General features: G+C 38.6%; 1 protein-coding gene across 2 annotated transcripts in view; it reads right to left on the bottom strand.

Annotated features, from left to right (window-relative positions):
• Positions 1 to 3,348: 3,348 nt before the first annotated feature.
• negr1 (neuronal growth regulator 1) overlaps positions 3,349 to 12,010 on the bottom strand; it is a 449,277-nt gene continuing 440,615 nt past the window's right edge. For both annotated transcript variants that reach the window (XM_014215672.3, XM_014215673.3), the window contains one exon: positions 3,349 to 11,322. In XM_014215672.3, coding sequence (XP_014071147.1) covers positions 11,222 to 11,322 — 101 coding nt within the window. In that variant the 3' untranslated portion in view covers positions 3,349 to 11,221. The remainder of the gene's footprint in view (positions 11,323 to 12,010) is intronic.

The raw sequence follows: 12,010 nt of genomic DNA, 5'->3' as shown, positions 1-12,010 counted from the left end.
CTGGGTCTTACCTTCATCCCTGATACCCTGTACTTGCTTCTGGTCTCCCAGTGTCTGTCCTTACAGGCTTTTCCATTTTTGCAGTAATGCTGCAAATAGTTGGTTGTAATTTTGGTTAGAGCAGACATTTCCATATATTTTTGTTAGCTGCTTGTGACATAACTCCACAAGTAAATTTTTTTTATTTCACTTCGCCAATTTTGACTATTTTGTGTAGTCGTGGACAAAAGTTTTGAGAATGACACAAATATTAATTTTCACAAAGTCTGCTGCTTCAGTTTGTATGATGGCAATTTGCATATACTCCAGAATGTTATGAAGAGTGGTCAGATGAATTGCAATTAATTGCAAAGTCCCTCTTTGCCATGCAAATAAACAGAATCCCCCAAAACATTTCCAATGCATTTAATTCCTGACACAAAAGGACCAGCTGACATAATTTCAGTGATTCTCTCGTTAACACAGGTATGAGTGTTGACGAGGACAAGGCTGGAGATCGCTCTGTCATGCTGATTGAGTTCGAATTACAGACTGGAAGCTTCAAAAGGAGGGTGGTGCTTGGAATCATTGTTCTTCCTCTGTCAATCATGGTTAACTGCAAGGAAACACGTGCCGTCATCATTGCTTTGCACAAAAAGGGCTTCACAGGCAAGGATATTGCTGCCAGTACGATTGCACCTAAATCAACCATTTTTCGGATCATCAAGAACTTCAAGGAGAGCGGCTCAATTGTTGTGAAGAAGGCTTCAGGGCGCCCAAGAAAGTCCAGCAAGCGCCAGGACCGTCTCCTAAAGTTGATTCAGCTGCGGGATCGGGGCACCACCAGTACAGAGCTGGCTCAGGAATGGCAGCAGGCAGGCGTGAGTGCATCTGCACGCACAGTGAGGCAAAGTCTTTTGGAGGATGGCCTGGTATCAAGAAGGGCAGCAAAGAAGCCACTTCTCTCCAGGAAAAACATCAGGGACAGACTGATATTCTGCAAAAGTTACAGGGATTGGACTGCTGAGGACTGGGGTAAAGTCATTTTCTCTGATGAATCCCCTTTCCGATTGTTTAGGGCATCCCTAAAAAAGCTTGTCCGGAGAAGACGAGGTGAGCGCTACCATCAGTCCTGTGTCATGCCAACAGTAAAGCATCCTGAGACCATTCATATGTGGGGTTGCTTCTCAGCCAAGGGAGTGGGCTCACTCACAATTTTGCCTAAGAACACAGCCATGAATAAAGAATGGTACCAACACATCCTCCGAAAGCAACTTCTCCCAACCATCTAGGAACAGTTTGGTGACTAACAATGCCTTTTCCAGCATGATGGAGCACCTTGCCATAAGGCAAAAGTGATAACTAAGTGGCTCGGGGAACAAAACATCAATATTTTGGGTCCATTGCCAGGCAACTCCCCAGACCTTAATCCCATTGAGAACTTGTGGTCAATCCTCAAGAGGCGGGTGGACAAACAAAAACCCACAAATTCTGACAAACTCCAAGCATTGATTATGCAAGAATGGGCTGCCAACAGTCAGGATGTGGCCCAGAAGTTAATTGATAGCATGCCAGGGCAGATTGCAGAGGTCTTTAAAAAGAAGGGTCAACACTGCAAATATTGATTCTTTGCAGACTCTCTCAACTTCATGTAATTGTCAATAAAAGCCTTTGACACTGTAATTATACTTCAGTATTCCATAGTAACATCTGACAAAAATATCTAAAGACACTGAAGCAGCAAACTTTGTGGAAATTAATATTGGTGTCATTCTCAAAGCTTTTGGCCACGACTGTATGTCCATTACATGAAACCCAAAGAAAAATCTATTTAAATTACAGGTTGTAATACAACAAAATAGGAAAAATGCCAAGGGGGATGAATACTTTTGCATGGCACTGTAATCTTTGTAAAAGTATATTTTTTCTTAGATCTGCAAATACGATGACAGATTCATGCAACGCTTTTACTATATAGGAGATCTTTCCACCCCTACTCTGGTCCACGGTGGTCTGCAAACCCATAACCTTCTGGCCCGCAGTCCTGAGCATGATCAATATTCCCGCATTGTCATGTAATGCTAATGGGACGAAGAAGAGTTTCTAAAACTAAATATCTAAGACTCTGGTCTGTCCAACAAGTGAGTGTAAACGGTAGACATTTTCTCTGCTATCCACGTTGTTTGAATTATTATTTTGTGTATAGGGGAGAGTCACTTGTTTATTTTGTTCAAGCGTTCAGGGAGGGTTTAGGTCAAATACATTTTGCTGAAGGGAGGGCCATCCATTTTCATTTCAGAGAGGTCCAATTTTCTCCATGTAACCCTTCTTTAAAATAACATTCACTCCCTAACACAACAAAATGTGAATGAAGTGAAGGGGTGTAAAAACCTTTTGAAGGCACTGTATATATTTCTGCCGAGGCACACTTTTAAAAGGGATAGTGTGAGATTGTGGCAATAGTGTGAGATTTCTACTTACCCAGAGTCAGATGACTGGTTGTGTTACAGCAAAAAAATAATAATATGTACATTTCCTTGAAGAACAGTGCATATGCAAAGTTTGGCAACAGAATGACGATTTGTGCTGTTTGTGGGCTGGTTGGGATGTCTGGAAAGGGGGGAAACAACATGGTAACTACTAATGGTAATTACTAGCTAATTACCTAGTAAATACCTAATTATTACCATCTTATTACCCAGTTATTACCGAAGTGGTACCAGGATTATATACTCCTCTCCGCCAGAAGCCACTTGTGGATTTGATAGCTTTAACACAATTCCACTGCTATATAGATGTTGGCTAAAGCGGTTCTGATTGAATAGAGTCAATGGTTTGGAATAATTATTGCTCTATACACCTACAGAATAGCTGTGAAACCATGGCAGTTTTTTAATCGTGGGGGATCTAAAGAGTGTGATGTAGACTTCATCAGTACTCTGTAGCACTCAGCATCAGGCCACTGCAAATTAGATGTATGGGTGGGTGGGGGGGGTGGGGGGGGGGGCAATTAGACTGTATAGCAGGACTACTCAGTGCTGGTCCCAGAGGACTGCTGTCTCCAGATTTTGGTTCCAGTCAGTTATTCAGCCACCGACCAAACTGATTTAGCCCTCTTTTCTCAGCTCTGATATTATTAATGATTTGAGAGGGGCTGAAGTGTCAGTCAATGGCCACTTGTACTTGATTTGGCTGGACAGTGAAATTCAGCCTTGATGGAGGTACTCTTCATACCGGAGCACCTAAAGTCTAGGTAGACAAATGTTGCATACATTTCTGTGTGAAATAACAACGTGCACATATCAGTGTCTCTGGTGATAGTGGCCGAAAAGTCACTTCACTGCTCAAATCAGACAATACAGAGCATCCTACAGTTCCATCATAAACTGCCATTTATTAGTATCAAACCACTGCTACAAAAATTACATCAAACATGATGAAAATTAACTTGCATACGTGCTATACACAATGTAAGCTTTAAAGTAATTAAAGTACATGATTTTTTTTGTTGTTGACAAATATCAATATATATCAATGCCACTTAAAGCCATATATGTCATTCCAGTGATCTAGAGCCTATAAATATACAACTATATCCCTGGTGGCTAAAGGACCTTCATACACATTTGAGTAAAGATAACCATTTCAAATTTCTCATCACAGAATTTTCTAAATGATGATTTGAGGATGAAATAAATTGCCACATTTTTTAATCTCTACACAAATATTTTTTGTTATGGTGTAACCATCTACTCCACATAATCATCAACATCGTTGTAAAAAAAAAGGATATAATGAAATAAACATATGTACAGAGAGAAAGATATATAAGACAGGGAAATGCTGCACCTCATATTTCGAAGACCCCAGTATCAGAGATTATTGGGAAATAGACTTGCGAATTGGAAATTCGTGACAGGCACACAAAAAAGTATATATTTTAGTGATTAGTACACGATTTTCAATCACAGATAAAGATAGTAGGTTACTTAAGACAAATAAAATAGGAAGGAGGTTGGTCGGGCGTATGTCTAGCAAGCCAAAGGTTGCGTGTTTGAATTTCATCACCGACAACCTTTGGATTTGAACTAATTTGCAACTACTTAGTGTGTTAGCTAACCCTTCCCCTAACCTTAACCCTTTAAGCTAACTCCCAACCTTAACCCTAACCTTAACCCTTAACTACTTAGCTAGCATGTTACCTAACCTCTAGCCCTAGCCCCTAAACCTAACTCTAACCTTAACTCCTAACCCTAACCGTAACCCCTAGCCTAGCTAACGTTAGCCACCTAGCTAGTCTAGCTAACGTTAGCCACCTAGCTAGTCTAGCTAATATTAGCCACAACAAATTGGAATTCGTATAATGCACACAAATGCGTTATGAAGAAGATTGTGTAATACACATTTAATATGTTGTGATGAAAATCTTGTAATACACACAAAAAAGTGTATTTTTTGTGTGCATGTCACGAATTTTGAATAAATAATGATAGTGTGTTGATTTTGAAAGGTTGCCTGGGTGAAAAGCAAATCATTGTCTACTCTGTGCTTCATTCCATAGAAACTAATGGCTCAGTGAAATGTCATAAATTGTTCCCTCTTACACTCAACATCATGTGGTAGTTGGTTATGATTAAATCAATGATTTAAAGATCATCCTGGCAAGAACTCAGGATTTGCCATGTCATTCAGTATGAAACAATAAAATGTGCCATCGGAGGCACAATAACAAAAAAACAAATTGGATTGTACTGTATTTAGTTTCATAGTGATATTTTTTATACAACACCCTGCTTGGTCCTTTTTGAAACTGACAATTGCTCTCAAAGTTTACATAAAAACATTTCTCACTGTGCGATTCAGTCATCAACTGCACATGGAGACTCTCTATGATTAGATAGCTTGCTTTAAAATGTAGCATTATCGGAGTCTCTGCATCAGTGCCTTGCTAACTTATTTTCCAGCTCAGTGAAAGTATTGAGGGAGAGATTGACAAATACTTCATAGTATGCCTTTTAAAGCCACACGTTCCACTTTTTAGCAGCTATTGTACTGCCGAAAAGGATACTATCAACAGCGAGATACATTCACGCCAGTCACAAATAAAAAATTGACAATTTGAAAAGTTCAAGACAGATGCTGCAAACCAGATATATATATTTTTTACATGACTATTTTCCACCACACAATGCTGTATGAAGACTCGCCTGACGATCAGTTATCAAAAATGTAGAAGGGGTCTGTGGCTCGGGTTGACAGGGGCGAGGAGAGCTCTTGCCTGCTGTGCTACAAGCGTATTCACTGAGTTGAATGTGAGTACTTTAAAAACACAGAGGTTTTTACTCAGTATGCTGCTCAGGGAGTGGACACAGAGGGCCCGAGCAGGCAGCACCTCCAGCGTTTGACAAAATCGGCCAGTAAAAATTGACAAAGGCACAGGAAGGATTTTATTAACCGCAGGGTCAGAGGAATCGCCTCTCTCAAAACGGCTCTGGCCATTCTCCATTCACTCAGCCAACAGATGCCTTTGTGAAGAGCCAGGCAAAAGCAAGAGAGAAAAAGGCCGGACAGCATCCTAATCATCTCGATAAACCACAGCATATCCTCTCATACTGCCAATCAAGCAATAGCAAGTTGTTCGAGGACAGGAAATAAACTGTTTTCAATACTCAAAGCCTGAGTAACAGTCACCAATGTAAATTCTCAAATTTTGACATAGCATAAACAGGTTTCAAATAACTCTTCCAGGTCATTTAGTCTAAGTATGATTGTATAACCGGCGCCAGTGTGCTAGGTTAGCATAAAAGCTTTGCCTCCCTGAACTTGCCTCTGACTGGGCTTGAACCAGCATCCTCTACCTCGCCAACACACGTGACCGCCCGCATGACAAAATATAAACTGTTCTAGCTATACAAAAGATGCGCCATCGGAGACATTTCAAGCTAGCTGTGGAGTGAGGTTATGGTATGTCCTTAACTCTGTTACGCATGTTTTACAAGACAATAGTAGAGTTACAAACGAAGCTGTTTTAATTACTATTGTGTGTGTTGATGAGATAACAATCGGGAGTGGCCACGCACTTCGGTTTTGGCACTGTGATTCAATGGAATCTTACATTAGCTACTGAGTTTTACATTAAATTGACAGTTCACTCCAAAATGTAAGTTTGTCATATGTTGAGATTAGTCCACGTCCCAGACCATGTACCTTGTAGAGCCATCTGTAAGCCCCAACTCCAAATTAATGGAAAAGAAAGGCATATGGCTGGATCTACACAACAGATGACATGGGAAATTGACTCATCTTGACATTATTCTACTTTTGGGGTCTGAAAACTTCACTAATTGTAGAGAGAGTCTGATAAATGACTAACACGTCAAATACTTTTCTATCCATTGGCAGCTGGTATGAAGAGTTTTGTCTGCTTGAACGGCAATAGCTCAGATACACAATAAAATGACCCCAGGAATTGATTTAACATCGCTCAGAGATGCACACCAACGATATAACATAAAAAAATGGGCATATCTTTCCTGAGGTCTGAGTATTGTGCAGTAATTTTTTTATTAGACAAGTCAGTTAAGAGCAAATTTTTATTTTACAATGGCCTACCCCGGCCAAACCCTCCCCTAACCCGGACGACGCTGGGCCAATTGTGCACCGCCCTATGGGACTCCTGATCACGGCCAGGATCGAACCAGGGTCTGTAGTGACACCACTAGCACTGAGATGCAGTGCCTTAGACCGCTGCGCCACTCGGGAGCTATGAAGGGGTAATCAGTAATCAAATTATAAAGATTCAATAAAAACACACTTAAATAAGGTTTGCCCATACTCTCATTGAGTTCCTATAACGATGTGAATTGATTTTTGCTGAGGATGCTTTAGACTAACTGAGTGTTGTTTTACTGTATTTTGCTTGGAATGTAACTATTACACTATCTACAAGAAATAAACTGTTTTCACAGCATACTGCAATGAAATGCTGTATGAAGCCTGATCATGTTTTATTTTTTTTTTACATTTTACCACATAAACCCAATACAAGCAAATAGTTGGAGACAAAATGGGGGAAATTATCCACATCGGATCAAATGATCTTAACCTGCATGTAGCACATTGCTTGTATTATTGAAAAGCTTAATATGACTGGTGATATTTAAGCGATAACATACAGCGAATTCAAGATATGGAATGATTAAGCAATCATGAATCTTTTGATATTGTTGAAATACATATGCCCTGTAAATGACCCTTCTCCAAGGGCCTTATCTAGAGGTGCAATAATTGTTTTATAAATGAGGCTAGGATATGGTATTTAACGTATTATTTAAATACTTTAAAGGCACATTCAGTACATTACTTGTTCCCCTTGTGGACTCATTTGACAGCTGTTGTTTCATTATTCAAAACAATGCCTTCTATTCTGTATTCAAAGCATTGCACATTTAAATTGAGGGATTATCACAATATCAGGTGAGTTGAAGAGCACTCTTTGAAGTCGTCCCCAATACTGCAGTGGTAAAACTCAAGGGAAAATTCAGAGCTTGGCCTGGTCGTAATTGCATGAATACTTAAATATCCTCTTATCTGAAATGTGAAAGCTGAATGATTTTCTGTTAACAGCTAGCACAGAGACAGGTCACCTTATTCACAGGGGGATAACCTCTGCAGATGTGTGCCAGGGCCTCATTTTTGACAAAGTGAGGAATGAACATGGTTCATTCCTCTTTTGAAGCCTAATAAACACAACCTTGGTTTTCAAATATACTCTGATTTGGATTATCCTCTGTTGAAATTACAACTGTTGTTGTGACCCACCTCTTAAAGTTAGAGTGGAAAAGTCATGTTAATTTATCTCTTTGTCAAAAAAGAAACCATGTTCCTTCCTGTCCAATAAGAAACACTCAATTTAGTTTTCCATTGCAAAACATTTTAAAGCATTTTTTCTGTTGTGTGCCCTAATGAACATGACCCAGGTATGTTAGTCTAATTTAAACAGCACAAGCTTTTTACCCAAATGCATCCTGGATTGGTATAGTGGACTGTGGCACAGTGGTGTCCGCATCAAACACTGTCTAGGAAACATCTCAATAGATGGAGGGGGGGACTCATTATTATTTTGTTGTTTACCTGTGGTACAGACAGCTATATCGGTCCGCTAATACAGCACTACTTTTGTGAAGAAGAAAAAAATGTGTGTTCACACGTGGCAAGTGTTTGCACATTCACTCAAAATATGCACCCAGGGGGGTCCCAGGACCGAGTTTGGAAAACCCTGTTCTAGATAACTTGAAACAGTCTAACCAGGTATTGTATCCTGAAATTGCCTAGGCTAGCTATTTCTAGCCAACTTCATTCACCAATTAGCTTCAGCTGGCTGGTGTGGGACTGTGGCAGAGTTGGTTTGACTTTGGATAGCCTATCTTTGGGGCTAGTTAGGGACTGTCAAGAAATTACACAATGTAAATGGGACAATATTTTTATGTTGCACACCTTTTAGTCTCACCTTTTAGTCTCTTATGCTTTCAATAATTGTATATGAATTTCTACAATTTTTTGTTGGTTTGAGGTTAAGTTATTGAAATTTGGAGCTATTGAAATGCCCCATAGGGATATCGAATGTCAAACCAAATTGGCCATAGGCCAGCTGCACTCTGAATTGATGATTACTTGAGTGCTGCCAGCTGTGGGCAGGATTGAAATAAACCCAACCCAAGGAAAACTGTTAAGGTAACCTTCATTCCATTACATAACATTTTTCCCTATCATCTCGCAAATCTCGGTTTTGGACAAGACTGACTTTATGACCAAAATTATCCTATTTAATCAAATCGATACCGCATAGGCTGTTTTTAAAAGGAGTAGTTGGTTTTTAGGGGCAGTTGCTCTTTAACTCAAATGTGTAATTTTAAGTCTGTTAACATCAGGAAACATCAGGAAATTGCAAATAATAGTGACTATATAAATGGTCTTGGTTAATGCCAAATTGTATAATCAAAATAATGAAAACACAGTACATTTTACATGATGAAATAATTCCATGTTCTGAGCTGCTTAGACAGGCAACCAACACACTCCATGCTGTCACCAATGTGCCACTCTTACTAAGACTTGAAAATAGCAACACAGTATTGTCACATAAATACTCAAGTTAGATTCAAACAAAACACAAATGGATGTAGCCTGGTGAGTTTTAGTATGCAATGCTCTTTTTTTGTCATAGAGCTGAAACATTCTTAAAACTGGTTTTACCCATAAAAGTATTGATTATTTGTAAACTGGCCACCTTAAAACACAGGTTAATTTTGACATGCAGCACAATCATACTCTCTGCACATCATCAAACAAGTGTGTGAAAACTAAACTACACACCGGCTCTACCAATAAGATCAAAAGGAATCCTATTTTCTCCAAATATACACACAATTTACTCATTTCTATAATACTGTTATATTGGTTCACACCACCTCAGTTTCAAAAAGTAGATAATTAGATTGCAAACATCTCTTTTTTAATCTATTGTTTTGACAAGAATCAACAACAGTGATGGCATCTAAATTAATTGACAACATTATAAACTATGCCATACTGTGCTTCATTGAAATAATTTCACATATCCAGATTCACGTTTTAAATCGTTTTTTTGTTGTTGTTTTTTTACAGTGTTTTCACAAAGGAAGATAATAAATATATTTCTGACCCATTTTGCATCATACTTACATTTAAACAAGATTATATGGTGCAGTATTTTCATATACCACCAAACAGGCTGAAAACAATTCCAGTACAAACAAAATAATAAAAACAGAAAATTAATCAAACAAAAATGTCTTCACTATATATTTTAAAAACAAAACACTACACAATCAAAAATAACAGCAAGTACAGTATTTGTGCTTTCAGATTTATATCTCGATGGCTATGTTGTCTCCGGTTTTATAGTACACGTTTTGTTCATTAGACCAATCTGTGTTTTAAGAAGTTGGCAGACATAATTCCCTTGTCCTGTGGAAGATATGATTCATAAAACTCAAACTGAAACACATCATAATGCATAAATCCTCTTTATCCTCCATTTACCAATCCCATCTTAGTTATTTAAAAGTTTGATCTTAAATTACAAGGCTAATGTTATTTGTAAATTTCGGGATGGAAAATATTTGCATCTGTCTAGAACCATAGTTAGTCAGTGTTAAATGTTGTCTTAAACTTTACTATATTGGAAGATCTTTACTAATACCTAAGTATCCCTTCATCAGAGGTCTTCCTCTTCATGTTCAGTACCTCTGTAAACTTGTAAACGCATCTCTCTCAAACCATAGAAATTCAAATGAAAAACTGTAAACTTGTACTTTCTTGTCCTCAGAGAGGAAAACTGTCTTCCCTTCAGTATTGAAAATGAGTGAGCTGTTTTCTGATGAAATGGTAATTATGTAAATTATATTACCCCCCAGACTACAGTATCTTACCAGTACTAACGTAAACACTTGCTACTCTGTTCACTGCCTGGTCAAATATGAGTGTCAAGTATATATCATACATTTAGGACCCATGCCTGGAAAGAAAGATTACTATTCCAATAGTCAAAAGAGGAAAAATTATTTGGGACAGATGATGAAAGGCTCTGCATTCAAATAGAATATGGCCAAGATCAAATATGTCTGAAATGTTCCCTTTCCAATGTCTATTGTGCAGCATTTCAGCTATTGTATTATTATACTAGCACATCTCAAAATATGTCATCATTCTACCATGCTCTAACCTTAATTTGTAATGAATGGTATCTAAAATGATGCTTTCCTTTTTAACCCTGTATACTTTCAATACTGGCCACAACATTAGTATGGAAATGATGCATTGATGTATTGAGGGACACACAATGGCATCTTTTGAGCCATTTACAAAAACTGAGATGAAAATGTCAATTTCCGCATCACCACCTCCTGGTGAGAGAATAATAAAATAACAAATTTCGGAGCTTTCATGGTCTTTGAAAGGGGACAATGAGCACTGATTCACAAAGTGGACAATCAAAATAAAAAAACGAACGATTTTTAAGTATTTACATGATGAGAAATTCCACAGAAATAAAACGATCATCCCCACATAAGTAATGCTGATTATATCCCACACTGCTTTCAACAAACTGTACCAGATTTGATCCAGACATGAGCATTGTCAAAGGATTCATAAATGCTTGAAGGGCTCTTTACAGTCATTGTGTATGGCTGCCCTTCCACTAGTACACACTGATGAAGGAGGAGAGAGCCAGGATCAGGTACCGACAGGCCAGCAGGACTTCCGCTCTTCCTGTACTCCCATACGGCGCAGTGTTTGGCGCTGCGGGCAGGAAACAAGAGACACACTGATTAGTATGATTGCACTTTCACCACACCACACCTCTTTTTCAGTCATTTTGTTCAGTCATTTGTTTCAGTCGTTAGCAAACCACCAATAACTACTACCGTTTACCTAAGCTCTTATGAAGATTGTGAGTCAGATGACAAACAAATCCATTCTGTTCCAAGAAACAATGTTCTTGCTGTGTTAAGACACTGCATTTTGACATCTCAATTCATGTTTAAACCATATTCCTTCCCTCTACTGAGTCCTTTTATATATGTGGAAACATACGTGTGACTCTCATATTGACACAGTGGGTAAAAGAGGTAACAGGGAATGAGGAGAGGAGGAAAGGAAGCAACTAATTCTACTTGAATGTGGCGTTTGAATGTGCTAGTCAGACACAGCTGTGCTCTCTGCTTTCTAAGGAAATTATGATCCTGACCAGTGGAAAGAACCCAAAATAGCCAGACTACAGTATGTTACCAGTACAAACGTAAACACTCGCTACTCTGTTCACTGGCTGGCCAAAAACAAGTGTCAAGTATATATCACACATTTAGGACCCCTGCCTGAAAAGAAAGATGACTAATCTAATAGTCAAAAGAGGAAAAATACTTTGGGAAAGACACATGTTATGAGGGTGTGATGAAGGGCTCTGCATTTAAATAGAATATGGCCAAGA

This window comes from Salmo salar, chromosome 10 (genome assembly GCF_965601325.2).
Source record: "Salmo salar chromosome 10, fSalSal1, whole genome shotgun sequence".
Classification (NCBI taxonomy): domain Eukaryota; kingdom Metazoa; phylum Chordata; class Actinopteri; order Salmoniformes; family Salmonidae; genus Salmo; species Salmo salar.
Note: the sequence above shows the minus strand (reverse complement) of the source record. Positions and strands in the feature narration are given on the sequence as shown.